We start from the raw sequence: 22,854 nt of genomic DNA, 5'->3' as shown, positions 1-22,854 counted from the left end.
ACATTTAAACCGCCCCATCGATAATAAATAACTTCAGCACTCAAGTCCTTGAAGTACTTGTATCAAGTATAACGATTTATCATTTGATTATTTACACATGTCCCTATCCTTATTACTGCCTTACAGTCACGTTCCTCTTGTCACAACATGTCATTCATATTGCAAGGCCCCAAAGCTATTTCCACCCCCTGGCTCATTTGCCAATTGAACATAGACATTGAACACGATAGAGGACACCACCAATTCAACCTCGTGGGGATTTCCGGTCATGATATCGTCCGAATTATCATTCTCCGTAGCTACCTACCTATCTCCAATCGTCGCTCTTTTCCGGGATCAGTTAAAACGAATGGTTTGCATATGCCCGCCTGACTATTTATACGGCTAGACTTATCGATTCCGTTCCGAGACCAGGTTCGGACAGAGAGAGGTAGGAGTTGCCTAGCACCACCAAGCAGGCTGTTACTGAGGCAGCAATTCTTTTTTTTTTTTCCTCTGGTTCGCCTGACTTCCCGGGGTCGCACATCGAGCGCCCCTATTCGCTGCTGTGCACGCCGACACATCGATGAAGAAATAAGGACAATGCCGATGGACTAATCACAGCGCGCGTTCGCAGCAAGCCCCGAATGATGTACTCCACTCCCACTCCAGCTCATGCAGAAAGCCACGGAACTCTGGCCCCCATATTGCTTTTTATTCGATAACTTTGAGATATAGATGTGACATTCAGTTTCTGGCCCCGTTTCAACCATAACATCGAATATCAATCATCAGCTGCTACTTTTGGTATCTACACATGCCTAGATAAGGTTCACGATGTGTAATGGGCTTATAGATCCTTACATACCTACCAACCGAGGTGGCCTAGTGAGTATTAACTAAATATAGACAAAGGTCCCGAGATACAGGTATTCGGTCTTCACGACAATGAAGAAGCTGTGACATCATTGGGGAGATACTGATTTTCGTCCGACGCCTGTTTCTGCACAATAAGGGTGCAAGGCTTTTCGTATCGCGGGATACAGTCATTGTTGTGACTAATCTCGACATGTGTGGATGTAACACCGTCATAGTTCCCCGATCCGTGTCCGATCATACAGAAAGGGGCTACAAATCGATTCAATACCATTCTCAAACCACCACATACCTCCTTTCCCTCCATTGAATTGCGAACTGATGATGGCCCATACCAATCATATATCAAAGTCACTTCAGATCAGGGTTTCGTACTAGGTACACAATACCTATTTTTACGTGGGATGGATGTTGATGATAACACAGTAGCTTTCACCTTTCCCACAATATCATTTGCTACGTAATTACTGCCTTTGTTGATAGTGCGGCTCAAAGGAACACGAGCAAATAAAGGTAATGTCCATCGATATATTATGGCGAAAACCATCGCCAAAGGCTTTGAAACTCTATAACCATACAGTTAAACAACTTTCTTTAGTGTGGAATACATAGATATCTTGACTCTTGTCGTAGAAAATTACATTAGCAGCCTTCAATGACGCAAATTATATAGATATTAACCAGCCAGAGTTGTATTAGCGCTTCGCTGTATTTGCGTAGTGCATCTGAAACCTTTCAACACCTACGTACTAACAAGTAACCTACAAGCCTAGCTAGTCCATTATACCACTTTTAGACAATAGCTGCCCGATATTTTCTATTATCCCCTTGTTCCAGTCATAAAGCCACTCCAGATCAACCATGGCAGCAAAGCGTGTTCGTATTCCGCGCGAATTAATATTGAATTATCCGCGTGGCTTGGACTTGGATCTCCCTCCCGACTTGGCAGCCAAAATCCCGGCTAACTTGGATTTGCTACCCCCAAATCGGTTGCTTCAACTTTACAATGATCTAATTGACTTCCCACATGCTTTAATAGAGATTACGCTCAGGCGGCCGGAGCTCTTCCTCTCCGATAAGGTAAACATCGCTCGAATAAACGCCGCGGAGGTGGTAAAAGATACGAAGCGAAGGCCACTGTTCAGCAGTGTGATCGAGCATCCGGGAACGCCGCTCTGGCTCGTCCGCATGTTCATGAACGAGCTGGAGACTATGAGTGAAGGGTCTATCAACGCCGTCTTCCCCGAGTCGTGGAAGCTGGAGCCGCCCCTCCATACAGCTGTCAGGTCGGGCAGACCGGACGTCGTGGAGCTGCTCTTACAGCATCCTAACATCAACGCTAACATGGTATACGATAGCGGGGAAATAGATCGCCCTGGACTTGAGGACTGTCCGCAGAAGGGCTTTCCACATACTGACCCGTGTGTCTCACAAAGTCCACGGTGTAGCGCTTGCCGCTCGGCGGTCGAATACGGCGTAGATGAGTTCTCGCGGCGTCCCATCGACTCAGAACTGAGCAGAAATATCGAAAGCTGCACGATGACTATCGTAGCCTTTGGTATGTTTCCCAGTCCTCTCGAAAGCAACACTCAAACCGTTGATAAGAACTTCGCCATGGCAGTCAAGCGGGGTATGAATAGATATGTGATGGCCGTGTTGGAGAGACTCATAATACCGACCGTAGAGCCCTATGCAACCAATCTGATAAACGGCGGACTGGAGAACATTTTCAAGTGCGCTGCCATGGGCGTGGATGATAACCCGGTACTCCAGGATCTCATTGATTTCGCATGCGATCTCGATATCCCTCTTTTACCCATCGATCCACGGGTGGTTGGCGGCCAACACGCCCTCGAAAGAGCTATTACTTGTCCAGAATCTAATAAGCCGAAGAACGCCATTATCATACTCCAATCGCTTCTCCGGCTTACATCCTTTGCCATCCCCAAGCCAACGCAGACAACCAACGCTGGGGAAACCGGGACCAGGACTGCGAAAGGAATGACAGCGGTGGAATACATCTCTTTTCTGTTCGAAAACTCGCCGTTCAACAGAATCGTGGGGAGCGACGATGGCAATCACGAGTACTTTGTGGAACATTTCCGATTCATCAGACACCTATTAAACCGGGATAACATGTCGAAAACGTGCAAGGCGAGGCTTGAACAGGCGAGGGAGGAGATGGCCAACTTCGCAATTCAACAGTTTGAACGCCACGAAGCACCGCTTAACACCATCTATGCCGTTCACCATGGATTCGCCACGGTTCCGGCGTTGAAAACTGCCTTGGAGGCTGGCAACTTCACGGCTGTCAGCGCTGTCATTGACGTCCGGATCCAGAAGGGCGAGTGCATGGAACAGAGCGCCATCGCCACGGACGCCACTTTCCTGGAAAGCGCCGTGAAAAGGAACATGGTACCGATCATCTTGAAACTAGTCGGCGCGGGGGCCGACCCGTCCAAGGTAGGCAGGAGTGCGTGGGAAGGGCTTACGCGTGATCTTTTTAGTGCCTACCACCAACACTCGCATGTCGAGTACTACGCCTTCAAGTACTTCGGCATTCGCCCAGCAACCGTGGGCGGATACGACGCGACGAGGGAAACCACTAATCTGGTGACAGATCAAAGATGGCTGGACGAGGCAAAGGCTATGGATATTAGGGGTATGATTAAGAAGGTTATGGAAGTCAGTAAAGTTGCTGGCGCCTACTTCCCGGATGAAGTACGAGTCATGTAAAGTGCTCGGTAGAAGAGTATAATGGCAGAATGGTTGCCACCTACACTCCTACACTCTTCGCTAGATACTTCAATGTTGTAACCTAGGATGTTTTAGGTGTAGGTGTAGGTACGTACCTCCATGAAGGTTGTTGCTCTTCGACGGGGATGTACGCTAGGTTAGAAGATTCATTTCTTGTTTATGAATTAGCTTTTTATTCTAGACAGCTGATGAGATGCGTTGAATGAATAAGTTAACCTTTGTTTCTAGTTAAATACTCTTTGTGTCAAAATAAACTCGTAGGAGTGGACGTGATTTGAAAATGTTTATTCAACAAGAGGGGCTTCAAAGGGGGCGACAGAACAAAAAAGGGGTTTGATTCCTTTGGCTAATACATAACTTAGGTGTATTAAATTGAGTCATGTGACGCTCCACCTATCTGCCCTTGTGGGTCACGTGATATACTGATGCGTTATGTGGGTACCTAGTACTTGTAGAACTTACCAAATCCTTCCCCCCCCAGATATGTAAGAGAGGGTAAGAGGCGGGTACCTTAGCAGATATTTATGTTCCTCATAATAATCACCTGGCTCAAGACATTGATACATCTGGTATGTGTACTTCGTCATACTGGCCAATTAATGATCTTCGATAAGATAAGATAAGATCTTACCACCTCCATCGCACTGAGGTTTACCTACCTATACGACTTACATCCATGGACGTACATATATACCTGTCTGTCTACAGGACCTGTGCTGACCTTGTCAGAATGACAAAGGGGGGATATGCCATGCGCAGTATTAAATAAAGACTATCATATTTTACGTATAGAAATAGTTAACTAATTTACCTATTGTCCCAACACTAACTCACGTATTCTACCTAGTAATACAGCCTTCATCACTTGACCCAAGTATGCTTCACTACCCAGGTCTTTCCCTTCTCCCTTCCCATGTCTTGATATCCATTAACAAAGTAACCAAAGTAGATGATGTAATTTGCTTAGAATAAACCCCCTGTCTAGGGAGGATGCACATCGCTGCTTTTCTCCACGATCCCCCGCACGCGCCACCGATGTGACCCGCGGAATCCAAAGCGCGCCCACTTGCTAGTGCCTCTCGGAGGAATGCCCCAGCGAAACACTCCCTCATCGACACCTTACCTTTGTTATAAGTGCTGATTCCCTTTTTTTTAATCTGCACCTCTCATCTTCCTGCCAAAGTTGGATTGTTGAGGGTTTGGTATCCTCGATGTCCATATAGCGCGAAAGAGTTACTTGGGTATTATTACTCGTAAAAGGTTAAGATGGCGTTCAATAATGGTGGTGTAATATCGGACCCTCCAAAGACCAGCTTCGGACATAATGAGTACCAAAATGAGGTCGACCGTATCGACACCCTCGCTACGTCCCCGGAGGTAACGCTTGAGTCGTTTGCTGACCTGGACGAGAAGAAGATTCTAAGAAAGGTACGGAAAGCTCCCCGCGTTTGGAGAACCTACAAAATATCCCATACTAACCTCAAAGAACTTACTTAGATGGACTTGAGGCTCATTCCAATGCTCGCTCTGCTTTACTTGCTATCATTCCTAGATAGGGGAAACATTGGCAACGCAAAGATCGAGGGCCTCCAAGAAGATCTGGGAATCAGCCCGGATGAGTATAATTGGTGTCTTACGGTGTTCTTCTTCACATATGCCGCCTTCGAAGTACCGAGCAACTTGCTGCTAAAAAAGCTACGCCCTTCCAGGTGGTTACCTTTCATCATGGTTATGGTAAGTGTAGTATTATTCCCGATCTCAGAGTCGCAAGCTAATGCAAGTCGCAGTGGGGGGCAGTAATGACATTAATGGGCATTGTGAAAAACTATCAAGGTCTCCTGGTTTCGAGGCTGTTTCTCGGTGTCACTGAAGCTGGCTTGTATCCCGGGTGTGCTGTATGTGTCCACCACCATATTTGAGCCGTATAAAACTAATTCGCTTTAGTACTATCTCACTATGTGGTATTCTCGCCATGAAATACAACTTCGACAGGTATGACATCTGACAATAGAAACGGCTCCAAAGGCTGAGCTGGGTTACGATTGCTAACATTGAAGCCCCTTTCACCAGGCTATGTTCTTCTCTGCTGCCTCTATAGCTGGCGCATTTAGTGGGCTGCTAGCATTTGCCATCGGAAGGATGGACGGTGTCGCTAACTTGGAAGGCTGGCGTTGGATATTCATTCTTGAGGGCCTCGGAACTGTGAGTCGGGCCTTTTACTGGTAAATTTCAAAGAAAAGCTAACTGAGTCTTCCAGATCATCATTGCAATTCTAGCATTCTTTGTGCTGCACGATTTCCCCGAAACTGCCTCGTTTCTCACAGAAAAGGAACGGCAATTCGTAGTCTATCGTCTCAAATACCAAGGGCAGTTGCACGGAAAAGAAGAAGGACACCTACGTGTCGCACAGGCAGAGGAGTTCGAGTGGAAATACGTGTTTGCGGCGTTTAAGGATTGGCAGATATGGGTAAACATTGTGGTATATTGGGGCGTAAGTTTTTCACTCGCCTCCCACACTTATGAAGCTTTGATTAATCTGGTCTGTGCGTAGGTGGTTTGCCCCCTTTACGGTATCAGTCTCTTCCTCCCAACCATTATCAGGAATTTAGGGTACTCTTCGAGCACTGCGCAACTTATGACCGTCCCAATCTACATCACAGCGTCAATTCTCTCTGTCGTATTCGCATTTATTTCGGATCGCGTTGGAAAACGGAGTCCGTTTATTATAGCCTTCTTTCTGGTTATGATAGTTGGATTCTCAATGTAAGCAGACCCCCGAATACGAGGCAAATGAAACGATACTAACATCTGGAAGGTGTATAACGAGCACCAACCCTCGAGTAGTCTATGCTGGTGTATTTCTCGTAGCTTGCGCCATCTACCCAGCATTTCCAGGAGTGGTCACGTGGCTGTCGAATAACATAGCAGGCAGTTATAAGCGCAGTGCCGGGATGGCCATTCAAATCGGCATTGGGAACCTTGGCGGGGCGATGGCATCGAACTTCTACCGGCAAAGGGACTCTCCGCAGTATGTTCTAGGCCATACTTTAGAACTAGGATTTATCAGCGCCGGTATCGTCGCAGCGTTTATTCTGGTCATATCATACGTCTGTATCAACAAGAAGAGGGATAGGATTGTCCAAGACGGTGGAGAAGCTCAGTTTACAGCTCGAGAACTATCCGCAAAGGGAGATCGGGCTATTACTTTCAGATATATGATATAGGTTTGCGTGGCAAACGATGACACCTTCTTAACCTATAAATCACAAATTTGATTGATATATCGTCTTCCAAACGAACAAACAGAGCCTTGATAGAGGGGTGATATCATTATGAATACTGCGTACTAGGTACCCAATATTGCCCCAAGTTGTAGACAAGAACCTTAGAAATGAAACGGCTTATGATGATTCCGATAGAAAGGGGGAGAACCAGCAACAAGGCACACTCCAAGATTCTTTGTTAGCAATCCTAACAAAAGGATTGTTTAAATCTTAACAAGAAAGAATATAAGGCCTATTCCCCTTGTCTATACTCAGAATAGCTGTTTCATGTGGATATTAAATGAAATTTCTAGCATGATCAATGATGTGATGTCCCTTATATACCCCCGGACGAGGTCATCTGGTATCGACAGAGACATGCATACTTCAACTTCTGCCCAAAAGTCGAGTCCTTCAAAAAACAAAAATAAAAGAGATGGCACATTCACCCCTTTTACGAACAGTGATGCGATCGAAGCTGGACTTCAGAAGTACAGCATTGGTAAATTATGAGGTTACTATCGAGGGTCTCGGTGCCAGCCTGGAGCTGCCCCCCAACAAAGAATATTTCGACGAAAATCAATGGACAGACCTTCGCAAAGATTACGACTCTAAATTAGTTCGGCAAGCCCATCGAAACGATTGTGAAAAGGCGTATCTCGATGTGATCAAGTCAAAGAGGAGGCGCGAACCTACTAGGGTTGGTTGGGATGGGCCGCGATATTACTTCAATCTACTTCAGGCATTGAAGAGCCTCGTTCCAAGGAACCTTGTGCAGCTCAAGAAAACGATAGCCAAGTCCGGGTTTCTCGAATGGAAACCTCCCTTGCTATCAGACAATCTTCTCTGTGAGCAGCTGGTTCCTGACCCTGTACCGTGTGGCCGCGTCTGCGTTGCAGAAGTAGGAATTCTTGACAGGCGACTACTTCACCACGCCATATCTCCCAAGTATGTTCCAAAGCCCCACTTCAAAATGGAGAGAAAGAGACTAGCGATCAAGTGCGTTGAATTTGCCTCCTTCGTAGAGAAGCAATTAGCGAGCGGGCACAGTATTATACCCCGTCCCGAGGACGAGTCATCTGATGAAGGCCTCCTGACTGAGAATGAACCGTTTCCTCTCGGCCCTGGTAAATCAAGCAAGCCCGGCAAGACTCTCGGTAAGCGGAAGCGCGGAAATGACGCTCCAAAGAATGTGCGAGCCAGGAAGAGACCCGCTTTCGTCAAGCTTTACGACTGCAAGGCGCACGACCGTGCTCAACTCAAGTCCCAGGGAATGAACCGATTTGCTTTGATGCAGCAGATAGTACCCCGTGTCGAGAGCCCGGCCATAGAGCGAGTCAAAGGGACTACTACTAAAGACAACTCTGATGTATCAATCTCTGTAGATATCGAAGAAGACCCTGCCATGGAAGAACTCAGGGTTTACGGTATCCCGCTGCCTGCGCGTTTGCCAGGCAGTCAAATTGACGAGGAAGAGGAACCAGAAGAGTTGACGGCGGAGGATATAGGAAAATACCGTTCTTGGAGATCACGAGCGAGGCCCTTTTTCCAGGAGCGAGATCGATACATGCAGCATAGGCTGTACCGGGAACGAGCTTGCGATCGTGAGATATCCTCCGCGGTTATGTCTCTAGTGGGGTTCTGGGCCAAAATAACAGCATAGCTTCTAGTATATAGATCAGAACCTGCCTATTTCTTACCTTCTCAAACACTTGAAGGTGAAAGAGTTCTCGATCAACTCTTCTCAACACAGTCTTTACGATGTCCTTCTTTAGAAAATCAAAGAACCTTAATAATATTTGATGCACTCTTTTTTTTTGAAACCTTTCAATGATTTTCTCATGCATATACGATATGAAATTTTAAATAACGTCTAATATCATTGTTCAGAAAATGCCAGCATTCATAGGAGTCACATATACATCTATCACACTTCGGATTGCTTCATAAGAGGGTAAAACACACCACGATTAAATCCCTTATATACTCTGTACCTAGTTATACTATTCCCCCTTTACCTACCTAGGTAGTTAGGACGTTAGATGCGTGCTGGGATGTGACGTTAATGGGTATCACGTGATCACGATAAATCCAAGATTCTTCATCATAATGTCTTGCAAATTAAACTAACTATGTAACAATAAACCGTATAGCACCTACCCACAACTAGGTATTTAATAAACAAAAATGGCTTCAAACAAGTTAGCAAATCATCACACAGCACTTGAAAAACTACTATCTAGCCTAGTGTACTACTAGTAGTACTAGGGAAGATATATATCACCATTCCACCCACTTGTCCGCTTCTATAATATATGCTAAGGAAGGAAGACCCCCATCATATAAATGCCGGTGACGATGAATCTAACAGTTAAAACTTTAACCCTGATAAATCTGCTTGTGACGGTGAAAGAAGAGGCGAATTTTCAGCAGGGTTAGAGGATACATCTATAAGCACTCCCTCGTCAGGCCCAGGTTCGGGAGGATCAGGTTCAGGAAGCCCAAATAATGACGGTCTCAATGGTCGTCCAAAATCAGTTACTTCGGAGTCGCTTTCCTCGTCTTCCAGACGCCGATTTGTTGCATTAGTAAAACCCATCATGTCCACCAGATTCCACTAAAAGAAAAGTTAGCATACAGGTTGCAGTATCAAAGGTGATCGAGTTACGTTAGTGAAGAGAAGAGAGAAGGTAGGTTGCTTACGTCTGTGGTGGTTTCATGGATATTCGACAAATTCCATCTCGTATATGGGGAGATATCTACTCTACCCACTTCAGCGTCTGGAGCATCGAAATACCCGCCTCTAAAGTTGGCGTGAATTGCTGGGACAAGGGAACGTGGGTACCTGGCATCAGGATAGTGGAAATTGCACCGCCAACTACATACGAGCAGATTCAGAAGAGAGAAACCGAACCACTGAGACCAAATGTGTTAGTTAGCAGATTCTTTCGATGATGAGGAAGAAGAAGAGAATACGAGATACATACATGCCGATCCTCTGGGCCTGCCGCAATGACATGGCTCCAGAAATATTCCTGCCAACCCCTGGCGTTATCTGATAATATATCATTAAGTCTCAGGTAATGTTGTCCCCTGAAATAAAGGCTAAGTATAAATCGGATTGCATGGTCCTCATGCGACCACTATACAATGGTTAGTGATTACTTCCTTAAGAAGCTGAGATAACCTCGGAACGCTAGGACATGAATCATCTGAAAGGAGAGAACAGAAAACCGAGCAACGCGGATAAGGGTCGGGATACGTACGATTGTTTTGTCAATACTCTCTGAGTCAGGCAAGAAAAAGCCGTAGGTACGAAGCACCGTATTTCGCAGATTGGTATCTGCTAGGACAGGCTGTATCTTGTTCCATTTTGGGTTTCTTGTTTGCGGGTTGAATCGCAGATAGCTATCGCAGTACTCTCGAAAGGGCTTTTGAACTGCTGGCGATTTTAAGAATAAATCAAGTTCATACATCTGTGAAGTTACCGTATTAACTGTATCGTGACCGTGCCGAGTGAAGCCATTGGTACCAGTCAGGCTATATAGGAGCATCTCCGAACGTAATTGATGCTGGTTCTCGGACATTGCCAAATGTCGGAAAATGTGTGAAACGCGCGTCCAGTAGGCGTATGCTTTCTGTACCCTGATTCGGGATCTCATTACCATGAAAAAATTGATATTTCCTCGATCATAGAAATTTCCTAGGATTTCTTGGTTCCCTGGAACGCCTCCTCCTGGTTGGAACCACTGCTAACGAGTCAGTAATCTTCTCTGGAAGGGGCAAGATTCAACTTCAGCATTACTTACAGCTCGAGCTACTGTTTTCATCCAACCTTTAAAGGGGTACCAAACTTCCTCCTCAAAGGACGGCTCTATAAACCTTTTAACACTGATCTCGTGAGGTATTCCGAAAAAATGGTACCACTAAAGAATAAGTTAGTGATTATCTCTTTCCAAAACGCGTCGGTATTCGAGTATTTCTCAAATCCAATTCAAATATAGCCAAGGGAGTGGGAGAATCATACATCACGTCGCCTCGGATCCTCGAGATTTGAGTAGGGTGGTAGGATAAATCTACCTTCGGGGTTGTACAGCTCTACCTCATATTTTGGCCGGATAGGAACCCGATACAGTGGCAACCTGAGGTCATATATGCGTTTGGTCCATTCTCCTATCGCCTCATTATACTCCTCATCCTCCTCATCGTCATTGCCACTCGTCTCATCGCCATCGTCACTCATCTCACTCTGATAATCCATCTCCTCATCACTCTCATAATCCATCTCCTCATCACTCTCCTCATTTCCAGGGCCACTCTTCTGAGTGCCAATCGTCTGACTCTGAGAATTCATTTTTGAAAATTATTCGAATAGTAGGTGTATTTTGTAACAATATCACCTGGTCGTCGAGAACCCTGTCTTGCGAAATATACGTGGGACCATATGTAATTGGTTATGTGCTAGATAAGTACCCGGAGCATAATCAGTGTCAAAGTATACAATATCATTCGGCCATTTATTCTACAGCTCAAGTAGAATATTTGACAAAGACATTTCCCGACAATCTCTTTCTTCTCCACGAAGCTTAGGCAGTGTTCATATGAAAGGCCAATTAGACACAACTACTAGGTAAAGTCGTCACTGTACCTACCTACTAGGTACCTAAGCATGACAGTTCTCTTCATATAGGTCACGAGGAAAAGAGTGACCTGACAATGGGATAGGCAAAGGAGTTGATATTATGAGGCGGATGCAAGACCAGACGAGTAGAAAGGAATGTAGTCAAGAATCACGGTTCTCTTTCTGTGTACCTACCTCCCGCGAAAAGCAATTTTCAATGCTACTTCTCTTAACGGTGTTCTTCGTCCCAAAATCCCAGTGTCAAACAATGACTCTCGAACCTAGGTCTTAATTATATTCGCAGCTACCACGATCGCATCCGCAGTTTTTTGCACAAATTCCGCTGCTAGTGATATATTGCGAGCCAGCACCGCCTCCGTTACTCCTGGAAATGTCGTTGGCGCATAGCCTAAGTCAGAAAGCGTCAGTCATGTCCCTAAGTGCCAAGTATCTACCCAAGTATCTTCCTCGGAAAGCTTGGAGAGAGCACGGCAGTAGTAGAGTCTAGACGTACCCGTATCAATTCCAGGGGCAAAGATTAGATGCTTGTAGAATTCCCGATTTGGTAGCCCGCCTTGGGATACGAAGCCGCGCTGGAAATCCCTGTACTTGTGGTTTACCAGAGTGACGAGGTTAGGGTCACTGGTTGCCGTTGCCTGGTCCTCGAGGGCCTGTACATCTGTTGCGCCTGTCTGGAAGGTGTCTATTGCGCTCCGTAGCGCAGACGTGTCCAATACCTGTGAGGTGGATTCTATCGTAGAGAGCAACTCTTCGTAATATACTTCTAGTTGCTGGGCATAGTTCGGTAGATCAAATTGTATTATATCTTGATCCGCAAGGTTATAAGCCAGGAGTGTTAAGTACTGTAAGAGGCATGGTCAGTACTCGATCGTTACGTGTTTCTGTCCAGTCTCTAAACGCATGCAGTCATACCTGGGACATAGATTGGTGAGCCCTAAAGCCAGGATCTCCGAAAGTCGTCATCTGTAACACAGTTAGTCAATAATCGCCCAGGATATTTTGAGGGGGGGTGATAGCCATGTCAACTACTGAGTAGAAGGGTCCTCACCCAATGATAACTATCGAAATTGCTGTGGTAATGATAGACGGGATCCGACGAGCCTCCGCCTGAACCAACATCGATCTGTAAATTATTAGCAATACCGTAGTAGACAACGCAGATGTCCAAGTAGCCACAAGCTGAAATGCACCTACCGAGCCAATGCCTTCGTGAACGAAGGAGGTGTAATCAGAACCGCTGCCCAATACGCCAATCGAGTCTTGAGTGTACTCGGACCAGACATCATACATGGTATGGTCCGTGTCCATCCACAATATCTTCTTCATGGTATCTGTAGCGATCGTGTGCAGCTCAGGCGTCGCGCTGATGTAGGGCCAAGGTCCAGACGCGCCGACATCCTGCACAATTTTGAAATCAGCACCCCCCCTTCATCCAAATAGCAAACCTAGCCTGAGGGTGTAACTCCAAACTCTGCTTACAATATTCAAGTAGGACACCGCGCTCTCTTTGAGCCAGGGAATGTACTCCTCCACCCATTCCGTCGACCCCACGAGCCCGTACTCCTCCGCATCCCAGGAACACAGCACGATATTCCGCTTCGGCCGCCACCCCTGCGCCAGGAGCTTTCCAAAGGCTCGGGAGAGCTCCACGATGATCGCCGTCCCGCTGTTCGGATCCGCCGCGCCTCCAATAATCCACGCATCGCGATGGTTCCCGATCACGATCGTCTCGTCCGCAATCGAGCCGTTGATTATCCCGATCGAGTCCCAGATCGGCGTGTACGCGTCCTCCATGAGGTTCGCCATGCTGATCGTCGTGCCGGGGGCCGGGCCGGTGCTGTACGAGACGTTCAGCGCGCCCACCCACCCCGTGCGGTTGACGTCTGCGCCCGCAGTTCCGTGCCCGTCGAGCGCCGCGAGGATCGGGATCGCGTCCGCGTAGGAGATCGGGATCGACGGGATGTGCGGGACCACCTGCGAGTGGTTTGCGCGCGGCGAGCCCTCCTTGGACGGGTAGCCTGGCGTCGTCGGGTCGCCGGGGTATGTCGAGAGGAACTGCACGCTGCCTCGTTGCACGGAAGACGGGTTTCGCGCGGGCCCGTCGGGATACGCGGCGTACCCGTTCGCTTCGGTGATATCGCCGTCATCCGACGTGTCTGTGAAGATGACCGCGCCTATCATGCCGTGTTCTTGCGCATTTTTCACCTTCAACCCTCTGAAGGGTCCGCCGTACTTGGCTAGCGCAACTTTCCCTTCCAGTGGCACGTTCAGCTCAATCAGCCTGTCAAAATCGACTTGCTGGCCTCGCCCAACGTAGACATACTCGGCCTCTGCGCTGCCGCTAGCCGAGTACCCGTGGAACGTGGGGATCCGATCGGGATAGCTCGACGTTTCGTCCTCGTCCAGTACATCTTCCTCCAGGAGCGGTGCGTAAGTGCTGCCATTAGAATATGTCAAGCTCAGGGACTTGCTGACCGGATAATTGAGGAACACAACATAAGACACGACAGAAGAATTCCAGCCATTCTCCTGGAAACGATCGGCCGTCCACTGCGCCATAGTCAGGTTTTTACCCGCCAAATGCGCGCCGTGGGTGTAGTAGTACGCCCATTCTGAGATCGTCGTGTTCGAAATAGCCTCCACAAGCGTTGTCTCCTCTGGGCTGAGGGAGACTAGAGGGGTGCTCTGTCTTCTTGCCAGGTCTGGATGAGTGGAGAAGCGTGTGTGCAAACACGCATTAGCGAAAGTGAGGAAGAGGACGACAAACGCCTGGATTCCATTGCTATGGCGCCCCATCTTCAGTAAATTGTCGTGATGGATATTGTTAGCATATGCGACAAGAATTGCGAAGCCTTGATATGATATTCGAACTTTCTATATAAAAATGCGGGCGAGATCGGCCACAGTAAGCCTCGTACCGAGCCCTGCCGAATGTCGTCACAAAACAGCATGGCAACATATGTGCCTACTGCAACGCCGGGAGCTGCGGATAGAACACCGGTACAGAAGTGGAATATCCCCAATATTGAACCTATCTGTGATTCTGTGGAGGCTTGATAACCGGATGCGGGGTGATGTCGTATTGGCAATGTTAGATTAGGCGCATACCGATGCAAATCACAGTGTCATTGATAAGAGCCATGTTAGTATTAACCTGTTCCAACTTCCAAGACAGCCACTTAACCGTCAACTTACAAGTCAATTGTTAGTTAGGTAGTTACTATGTGTTAGTCTTCGTGCCAAGTTCGTGGTACATGCCCAGTACTTACGCAAATAAGCTCAGCCAATCATGATCAAAAAACAGCCCAGGACCTGCCATTTACAGAATGGTATAACCCAAAACATCCAATCAGCTTCAGGGCGCCCTAATGCTTAGGTACCCAGAGTAAATAGAAATAGCACTCCATAAGTGTTCACTGTTCTCTATTGTAAAGGTCCTCGTCGTCTTCGCCATTTGTTGTGGCATCCGTTAGAAGGTAGTTATCGCTGTATGGATTTTCTTGTTGCGGCCAAAGGTCCTGCAAATTTGGAGCTGTGGCTAGACTGTGTAGAAGAGGCTTTACAGCACTGTATTTTACTGGTTAAGCTCCCTGAAATAGTGTTAGCCACGCACTAAGCTGGGGACTCTATAGTGGCCCGCCCACTGTAAGCTTAGCTAGTAAAATACTGTGCTTATATGAGCCTTGGCATACTGTACATGCGCGGCTTTCAATTTGCACGACCTTTGGCCGCAACCTTGCAAGGTTTGTAGGCGGGACCTGCCCAGATAACTACCTAGTATATATGTAGGGTCGCTATCGCGTTGACGCGTTTGCTCTTCACCTTGGTACTTGCTCGTAAATATTACGAAGGTCGTATTCCAGGCGTCGTCTTATGCCGCAAAACTCGGAAAACTAAGCGTCTAGTATCTCCTACATATGTAGCTAGCATAAGCCAGTTCAATAAAGTTATTGTCACGGTCAATGGGACACTAAGCATGGATGCCAGAATGATTGCAAAACCCCTAAATACACGTAGGAAAGAATACCATATCACGGTGCGGAACTACTCGAGAAAGTCGGCGATCAAGTTTTCATTACAAGCTACCTAGTGCCTGATTGTATACCTCCAATAGTTATATCAAAGGCGGTGCTTCCGTAATGCATTCGTACCTAGTGCCTATCTCATAAAATAGGCATTCCTGTTAGCTACCTGAGAACCCGTTCCTGCTTGCGAAATTTCCTCCGTACAGCTTAGTCAATTTCCATCTTGTCTGGAGACGCCTGGGTGTTAACGCCCATCGTATCCTCAAACGGGGGGTTGACAGTGCTCTCCTTGTCCTTAACCGCAGGGGTGTCAACATCCATCTGATCGCCATCCATGCCGCCGTTATTGTTATTGAACAAGTAACCCGCGTTGTTCACGAACTCGGCGGGGAGACTATTGCGGATGAGGAGGACCTCGGCATAGAAGACGGGGTACGCTTGAACGGCACGTCTCAAGCTGGGGCGCTGGTCCAGCACCGTCTTGGCCTGGTACGAGGCGAAGAGCGTGGCGAGGGAGGTCTTCAGCGACTGGAAGTGGTCGGGTCTGCTGCTGATGAAGCCGAGGATCACGGTGAAGGGGGCGGCGAACTTCAAGCCCGGGGTCTCGTGCGCGTCGATCGTGCTGATCTCGCTCTCCACCTCGATGTAGTGTTGGAGCTTCTTGGCCAGCGGCGCCGCCACAAGGTCCTGGAAGCCCTTGACGCCGTAGTCGAGGCTGAGCTTCATCACCGAGAACACCAGGACGAAGAATTTCTTGAACGGGTTCGTCAGGTCCCTGTCCAGGTCAGGAGGCACTGGGTTGATTTCATTAGCTACCGCTTGTATGTATTGTGGCGAATATACTTTTCATTGGGAATCCCGCCAGAGGATAGAAGGCATCCATGGATAGGTAGCTTCGAAGATGGGATATGCCACTTACTTGTGCCCTCGTACATGTACTGGATGAGCCAGTCCAGTTGATTGGGATCCTGGTCGTTGACAACGACGACGGAGTCAGGGTCAAACTACGCAATTCCTCGTTAGCACGGACATACCTGTAGGAAAAAAAGAAATAAAAAGACTGATTCTTACCAAACTCATCGTATTATACTGCTCCGCAGCCTTTTTGAATATTTCCGACTCCATACAGATGATGTACTGGTGGAGCTTCCAGACTCGATTGCGACACTTGACAATGATATCGAAATCCATGCCGGTGCGGAGCAGGCTACATCCAGGTCAGCATAATTACTTCCAGTGACAGAAGCCTCTATCCAACGAGGCGAGGTTATTGCGACTTCGAAGAAAAGAGACAAACTTACTGAGAACGGTAAAGATAGCTATCGCAGCCCTGCTGGGCGGCCGTGTTCACAAAGGCAGGCAGCATGACTGTTTCCTAATTTTAAAAATTAGTATTCAAGTTACTAATTTCGGAGATATAAATTGACGGATGGTCCATTGAGATAGGAAAGTATTAGGTGGTAGATACCTGCGTTTCTCGTTTGGGGTGACTTGAAGAAAGGAAGAAGGAAAGGTAAGGAAGGGAAGGTGAGAGATTGCAAAGGTAGGAGAGGAAGAAATGAAAAGAAATGGGTTGGTGGGAAGCAAAAATACTTCTAGAAAGTACCTTTCGACCTCAACGACGACAACAGCTGCGATGAGAGACAAATCGATCCTAGGGCCAGCTGGCGAAGAACGAGTTGACGACCGACGAGAGGGTTAACGGTCTTGCCGAGACAAGTTGACGAGGTCGAAAAAGGGGGGTCCGCTTTTGTGAATAAAGGCATAGGGACTGGGCCACTACTTCCTTAAAGCCCCTACTATCATCTTTATAAGCAAGGCCATTAGATGTCTATTCAAGTGAACCTAATAACCCTACTATCTACGAACGTGGAAGTATTCAAATAAACTTGGGCTAGATACCTCTTGACACGGCATTATACCGATAACATGGCCAAAGCTCGTACATCCTCTCGAGTGAGACTTTTAGTTTCTTTGGCAGCCTGAGCTTCAACAGCCAGGAAAGGGGGGAATGATGACATGAGGGGTGAGAGCAAGAACATTAGGATAAGCACGTATATATAGTAGGTGTATCTAGCGTCCATCATATAAAACGATCTTGTAACTAGGTGCCTACTTTTGTACCTTAGTAAGATATAGGTGTTCAGAAGTATAGACAACTCAAGTCATAGTAAAGCAATCAGGGTGAGCTGTTATAGTAGCGATAGAAGATCAGGTGGGTAGAGGACTTGGTAAGAAAACTCTTTGAGCTTATTTAACAGAAAGGATCAGCCTCAGCCTCAGCTTCCATTAATCAGCTACCTACGTTAAAGACAAACATATAAAAAGAAAAAGCCATGATGTAGATGCTATTATGCCCACAAACCCTGGGGCCATATCCCAGAACTCCTGTACCTCTCTGTACGGATATCATATACCCAAGCACCAGTAGACCGAGACCACCACTGCAGCAATATGTCCCTATTCATACATCAAGATTAAATCATCCCGAGATGGATCTATCCTATTCGTTCCGTCCCCTAATCCTTCCTTCCTAGATGCTCATCAAGCGATGATCCCTCCGTCGACTCGGGTGGGGTGTACCGGGAGTTGCCGTGGCCTGGTCGGAACCCATCGGCAACGAATCCGGAGTCCTCAGACCCTGCATCATAGGCAGGAAGCTCCTCGTCAACCGATGCGTAGTCTGGGAACGCCGAGGTCGGGCTCGGGGGTGTCGGGATGTTGCGCTGCTCTTGCATCTCACGGGGGTACTCGCGGGAACGTCCCTCTTCCGCAGCGACCAAATGGCCGACGACGCTAGCAACGGCACGGAATTGTGCGATATCCTGCTCCATGGTTGTCGAGATGTCATCTTCCTCGTACTCGTTGTCCGACTCGTGCAATCCTCTCATGATGGCTTCCTTCTCCTCATCGTCGGCATCCTGGCGCCTTAAGCCCTCCTTTAACCACCGGAGAATTTCGCTGTACTTGTGGCCGAGAGCACGTGGGCCAGCCCAAGCACCATGACGGTGGCGACGGGCCTTTGCAGCTCGACGTCGCCCAGCACATTTACTCTTGCGAGACGCAGTGCAGCAGCGTGTGCAGATGGCACTTATTAGCAGGCCCAGGAGGACTACTACAGCCCCGATGTGCACCAGTGGTAGCGCTTCGAATGGGCCATGGGGACCGAAAGGCTAATTCATAGTTAGTAACAAAACTCAATAGGAGGTCACTATAGTACATACCGGTGGTGGAGGTGGAGGATGCGGGCCACCTTCATGATGAGGGGGTGGTGGGGGTGGTGGGGGTTGTAAGTGGTGGTGAGGATGAGTTAGGACTGGCGGAGCATCGATATCATCCTCAGGTACATGCATTGGTCGCCGGGTCTCATCATCCTCGAGGTTCTCGGACGGATCCTAGAAAAAAAGTTAGTTCTGCATGGTTGGATGTTAGATATCCAGTCTGTCTTACCTCCATCTCGAACCCGGGAATTGGTCTGGGATGTTTGTGAGGTCTGTCAGAACCTGGGAATTCGTGGTGCGCCGGTGGTGGTGGTGGTGGTGGAGGCGGCGGCGGTGGTCCTCCGTGGAAAGGGGGTGGCCCATCGAAGAACCCCGGGGGTGGCGGCGGAGGCGGGGGCGGTGGTGGCGGCGGGGGGCCACAATGGCAGAAGGGCGGCGGGTGGTGGTGCGGTCCATCGGGAGGGCCATGAGGACTATGAGGCGGTGGGTGTGGGTGAGAGTGGTTGTCGTGTTTGCCATGATGCGGTGGGGACCAAAGAGGAAGATGGTCAAAATGCTTTCCACCTCCGTGGTGTAAAGGCCAATGAGGTCCCGGGCCCTGATGATTAAAAGGGCCGTGGCCTTCAGGGCCATGCCCATAAAGTCGGCTAGCCATGTGCCTCGCTCTTCTGTACATTGTCTTCACAATACACTTGAGACTGTCACATTCGGAAAATGAATGGAATCTGTGCGGCTGTCTGAAATCGTATGTCTCGGATATATGCTGCGCCTTGGCGGAAATCGCATGTTCAAGTGCTGCAAGTTGTCGCATCATTGACTTCAATTCTGCCAATTCATCGTCCAAGGAAGTCGAGGTATCCTTATCCAAACCATCGTCCTTGACCTTCGTAGTAGTGGTAAGCTCTACAGAAAGTCCGGTGCCATTGGCGAGCGAGATCGAAAGAGGTGCCATCTGTTGAAATTGAACATTGAATCCAACATCTTCAACATTTTCGTCGTCCACCGAAATTACATCGAAAGTCATAAGCTGACCTTGAAATTCATTTTCAAGATGTACACAAGTGAATCCCCAGGTAGCGAGAATGATGTTGCCATTCTCAGTCGTAATTGGTCCGAACCCCTTACCATTCTCGTCTTGCGCGAGTGCTTGGTCATTGAGGGTCACATTTCCATAACCACATGGAGATGTTGACTCGAGAATGTCGAGACGAAGAGTCTGAATGCAATAGCCTTATTAGTCGCGACTTTCTATTAGAGATCTCAGAAAGATAGGGATAGATGGCTTACAGGTCCCGTGACAGCAAGCTCATCTTGAGTATTATTGAGCTCGAACTTAACTAAAACTTGGGGTGTGGTGACTAGAAATAACAATTACGTGTCAGAAGTATGTTACAATCTTCATTGATGTATTGGATTTCACCTTCTTGTCTCCTGGGAAGGGCTGCTACCAGCACCGGTGCTAGCAGCAACTGGGCCGCTAAGTGGCCAAGCATTGTTTGGACAGGCACCAGTTAAAGATTGTAATGAAGATCAAAGTTACGAAAAAAGATTCCTTATACGTAGCATGAGACGATTACGAATTGGCCTCACTTGGCGAAAGAAGAGGATAAGGAAAGAAACACACAAATTGGTTGCCTACATGGGCGGGCTGTGAGTAATATGTAAAGACACCCGGGCTGTCCGCGAGGCGTGCGGAATAGGGTGGGGTGCCACGCGGACACTTTCACTTAATGAAAATATGGATGGAAAATATGCCCACAGTTCTAACGGCAGTGATATCGTGCCGTCTCTTTTTTTCTCGCAGGGTAGGTATGTATTACTTACATATTAACGGTAGTCTTACCTATGTAATTACCTAGGTTAGGTTAGTACCCAGTAGGGAAAGGTGGAATATGAAACGGCTCTGATTACAGTGATTAGCAGCAATTCGCCGTCGCCCTAGAGAAGTCGTCTAGTTCCGTTCCATTGGAGGCGGTGCAAAGTCCTACATAATACCTAGCAGCTATTACTCTGCCCACCCAGTAGGTTAGGTGGTTCTCAATGGGTAGGGGTGGTGAATGGCGTCAACCAATAAACGTCAACTAGCTGACGAGTCCTCTAACCTGGCCTGGATTGAAGCCGATTGAGATCAGGGGAAAGATTCGTACGTCGCAAGGAAGCGCAAGAAAACATGCAATGACTCGGCCAATCATCGATACTTGTCTGAATAAACAATATCACGACGCATCCTGGCCATTAGGTAAGTGTAGATGATCTGAATGTATGAAGAAACTGCTAGAGCTCAACATTGAAAATGAAGGACTGCTCAAAATACCCAGTATTGTTACCTACTAACCTCAGCGATTTGGAAGTTCATGAGAGTCGAGTACGGGTAGAATAGCAGCCAAATGTTCAATATCTGACTTTTTATGTAAATATGCTTCCGTGAGGGTTGGTGTTTTGTATCGATTACTTCAATGTTCGTTCAAAATGCATTGGACATCGGAACAAGCATTGAAGCCGTTCAAATTTAATTTCAAATTTAATCTTGCACCTAACAATTTTCTAACCGCCGTGACTAAATGCTGTGGCTTGATTAGACCTTCAGGACTTAGGTACTAGCGTACTTAGCCACGACAGTACGATCTAGATCCGATTTCTGTGGCTTCAAGGTTGACTTACTAGATTAGGTAATATATGCATGGTCCCCACCAAATTCTTTCTACTAGGTAGCTTGTCGCTGCAACTGCTAAAACAAAGTATCATCATTGCTGTCATATCAACCAAGCAAAGATTCATTGTTGCGCAATTCACATTACAGCACCATATTACCCTGATTCTTGATTGCGGTTCATTCAAAATGGTATTATATGCAATTATCTCTTCTCTCATATTCGTACCTACTAATGCGCACGCTTTCTTAGTTGCCTCTCGGCCTCTTGAACGCGGCCCAAGGCCACCCCATGCTTGTCGAGCTGAAAAACGGAGAGACCTTGAACGGTCACTTAATACAGTGCGATACGTGGATGAATCTGACGCTCAAAGAAGTCATCCAGACAAGTGCCGTACGCAGTTAACCACTCGTTGCCTTCCAAAGTAAGCATCATAGCTGACTTCGTAAAAACAGGACGCCGACAAGTTTGTCCGTCTCCCGGAAGTATACGTGAAGGGCAACAATGTAAGTCCCATATTACCTTTAATAAACCCGTTTCTTGTGTTTAATGAAGCCTTTTTAGATCAAATATCTCCGAGTACCTGACGAAATCATTGACCTCGCGAAAGAGCAGCAACAACAACACGGCCAACAAAGTGGGTTTAGAGGTGGCCGAGGAGGACATGGCCAACAAAGAGGAGACCACGGTGGCAGAGGCGGCGATAGAGGTCGTGGGCGAGGCCAAGGAAGGGGTCGTGGGAGGGGCCGCGGTGCGTGAGGATGATTTTATCCTACAGCAAAAATGCAAGATGGCTGCCAATGACGATGGCCACCGATACATATGAACGCGGCACTCGGAGGGAAATACTACACTCCCGAAAAGTCAGCGAAGTCAAGATGAAGTGACAGCTCTAAGTCGACAGTTGCTATGGACGAGAACGATACCCAGCCCGACGAGACAGAATTAGCGCAGACAATAGGTATTGAACTTGTGCGAGGCACAAGAGGATAGGTACCTGGTAGAGATCCGTGGCAGCAACGAGCAACGAGCAACCAAACTCCACAACCTTTCAAGATAATCCAGGGATCAGAACCCGATCTTCAACCAGATACCTTCCTACTATGTAGGTATATCAGTACTAGGTACTAGGTATTTGTCCAGCTTTCTCAATGATAATGCAAATAAATACCCAGCAAGTGTAAGGACCCAACGAACAGATATTCACATGATCGACAAGTTCTTAATAGTCTATCAATAAACAACTACTTTTGCAAGGACCACATGAGCACATCTACCACAAGATTACACAATTTCAACGTATTGATGCAATTCAAGTCCACTATTTATGTATAATACAATGTACAAGTATATCCGCCTATGTCACATTGGAGCATAATGCTGACATCGGACGCTAAAAGTCGATCCTGGCAGCTGTCACCAACTGAAACTAGCGCCACA

The 22,854-nt window shown here is 47.5% G+C and overlaps 8 protein-coding genes across 8 annotated transcripts; 4 read left to right on the top strand and 4 right to left on the bottom strand.

Moving 5' to 3' along the window:
- The first annotated feature begins 1,434 nt into the window (after positions 1 to 1,434).
- Positions 1,435 to 4,084, top strand: GGS25DRAFT_468628 (uncharacterized protein). Its single transcript, XM_049259090.1, has 3 exons — positions 1,435 to 3,651; positions 3,708 to 3,764; positions 3,829 to 4,084. The coding sequence occupies exon 1, from the start codon at positions 1,717 to 1,719 to the stop codon at positions 3,589 to 3,591; it is 1,875 nt and encodes a 624-aa protein (XP_049121076.1). The 5' UTR covers positions 1,435 to 1,716; the 3' UTR covers positions 3,592 to 3,651; positions 3,708 to 3,764; positions 3,829 to 4,084.
- A 794-nt stretch (positions 4,085 to 4,878) lies between these two features.
- GGS25DRAFT_516602 (MFS general substrate transporter) lies at positions 4,879 to 6,836 on the top strand (the record flags this gene model as incomplete). The annotated part of the gene is made up of 8 exons (XM_049263226.1): positions 4,879 to 5,040; positions 5,110 to 5,346; positions 5,400 to 5,507; positions 5,557 to 5,604; positions 5,683 to 5,814; positions 5,870 to 6,103; positions 6,164 to 6,375; positions 6,428 to 6,836. The coding sequence occupies 8 exons, from the start codon at positions 4,879 to 4,881 to the stop codon at positions 6,834 to 6,836; spliced, it is 1,542 nt and encodes a 513-aa protein (XP_049121075.1).
- Positions 6,837 to 7,198: 362 nt separating this feature from the next.
- On the top strand, positions 7,199 to 8,538 carry GGS25DRAFT_526918 (uncharacterized protein; the record flags this gene model as incomplete). The annotated part of the gene is made up of 1 exon (XM_049265051.1): positions 7,199 to 8,538. The coding sequence occupies exon 1, from the start codon at positions 7,312 to 7,314 to the stop codon at positions 8,536 to 8,538; it is 1,227 nt and encodes a 408-aa protein (XP_049121074.1). The 5' UTR covers positions 7,199 to 7,311.
- Positions 8,539 to 9,246: 708 nt separating this feature from the next.
- GGS25DRAFT_526916 (uncharacterized protein) lies at positions 9,247 to 11,229 on the bottom strand (the record flags this gene model as incomplete). Its single annotated transcript, XM_049265050.1, has 6 exons — positions 9,247 to 9,492; positions 9,579 to 9,791; positions 9,863 to 10,018; positions 10,142 to 10,624; positions 10,685 to 10,801; positions 10,903 to 11,229. 6 exons carry the CDS (start codon positions 11,227 to 11,229, stop codon positions 9,247 to 9,249), a joined length of 1,542 nt encoding a protein of 513 aa, XP_049121073.1.
- A 363-nt stretch (positions 11,230 to 11,592) lies between these two features.
- GGS25DRAFT_468621 (glutamate carboxypeptidase) lies at positions 11,593 to 14,713 on the bottom strand. The gene is made up of 6 exons (XM_049259089.1): positions 12,997 to 14,713; positions 12,712 to 12,915; positions 12,566 to 12,640; positions 12,430 to 12,480; positions 12,011 to 12,359; positions 11,593 to 11,905 (listed from the first exon to the last, which is right to left on the bottom strand). Exons 1-6 carry the CDS (start codon positions 14,311 to 14,313, stop codon positions 11,778 to 11,780), a joined length of 2,124 nt encoding a protein of 707 aa, XP_049121072.1. The 5' UTR covers positions 14,314 to 14,713; the 3' UTR covers positions 11,593 to 11,777.
- Positions 14,714 to 15,749: 1,036 nt separating this feature from the next.
- Positions 15,750 to 16,908, bottom strand: GGS25DRAFT_516598 (uncharacterized protein; the record flags this gene model as incomplete). The annotated part of the gene is made up of 4 exons (XM_049263225.1): positions 15,750 to 16,336; positions 16,462 to 16,546; positions 16,614 to 16,749; positions 16,844 to 16,908. The coding sequence occupies 4 exons, from the start codon at positions 16,906 to 16,908 to the stop codon at positions 15,750 to 15,752; spliced, it is 873 nt and encodes a 290-aa protein (XP_049121071.1).
- An 855-nt stretch (positions 16,909 to 17,763) lies between these two features.
- GGS25DRAFT_12941 (uncharacterized protein) lies at positions 17,764 to 20,374 on the bottom strand. The gene is made up of 5 exons (XM_049256212.1): positions 20,184 to 20,374; positions 20,051 to 20,121; positions 18,993 to 19,979; positions 18,767 to 18,937; positions 17,764 to 18,715 (listed from the first exon to the last, which is right to left on the bottom strand). The coding sequence occupies exons 1-5, from the start codon at positions 20,254 to 20,256 to the stop codon at positions 18,062 to 18,064; spliced, it is 1,956 nt and encodes a 651-aa protein (XP_049121070.1). The 5' UTR covers positions 20,257 to 20,374; the 3' UTR covers positions 17,764 to 18,061.
- A 1,110-nt stretch (positions 20,375 to 21,484) lies between these two features.
- GGS25DRAFT_468617 (like-Sm domain-containing protein) lies at positions 21,485 to 22,742 on the top strand. Its single transcript, XM_049259088.1, has 4 exons — positions 21,485 to 21,605; positions 21,667 to 21,807; positions 21,870 to 21,920; positions 21,979 to 22,742. The coding sequence occupies exons 1-4, from the start codon at positions 21,603 to 21,605 to the stop codon at positions 22,171 to 22,173; spliced, it is 390 nt and encodes a 129-aa protein (XP_049121069.1). The 5' UTR covers positions 21,485 to 21,602; the 3' UTR covers positions 22,174 to 22,742.
- The last annotated feature ends 112 nt before the right edge of the window (positions 22,743 to 22,854 follow it).

The sequence above is a fragment of the Hypoxylon fragiforme genome (assembly GCF_022984875.1).
Source record: "Hypoxylon fragiforme strain CBS 206.31 chromosome Unknown GGS25scaffold_1, whole genome shotgun sequence".
In the NCBI taxonomy this organism is placed as follows: domain Eukaryota; kingdom Fungi; phylum Ascomycota; class Sordariomycetes; order Xylariales; family Hypoxylaceae; genus Hypoxylon; species Hypoxylon fragiforme.
The sequence above is the reverse complement of the archived record's forward strand: the minus strand, read 5'-3'. Positions and strand labels throughout refer to the sequence as shown.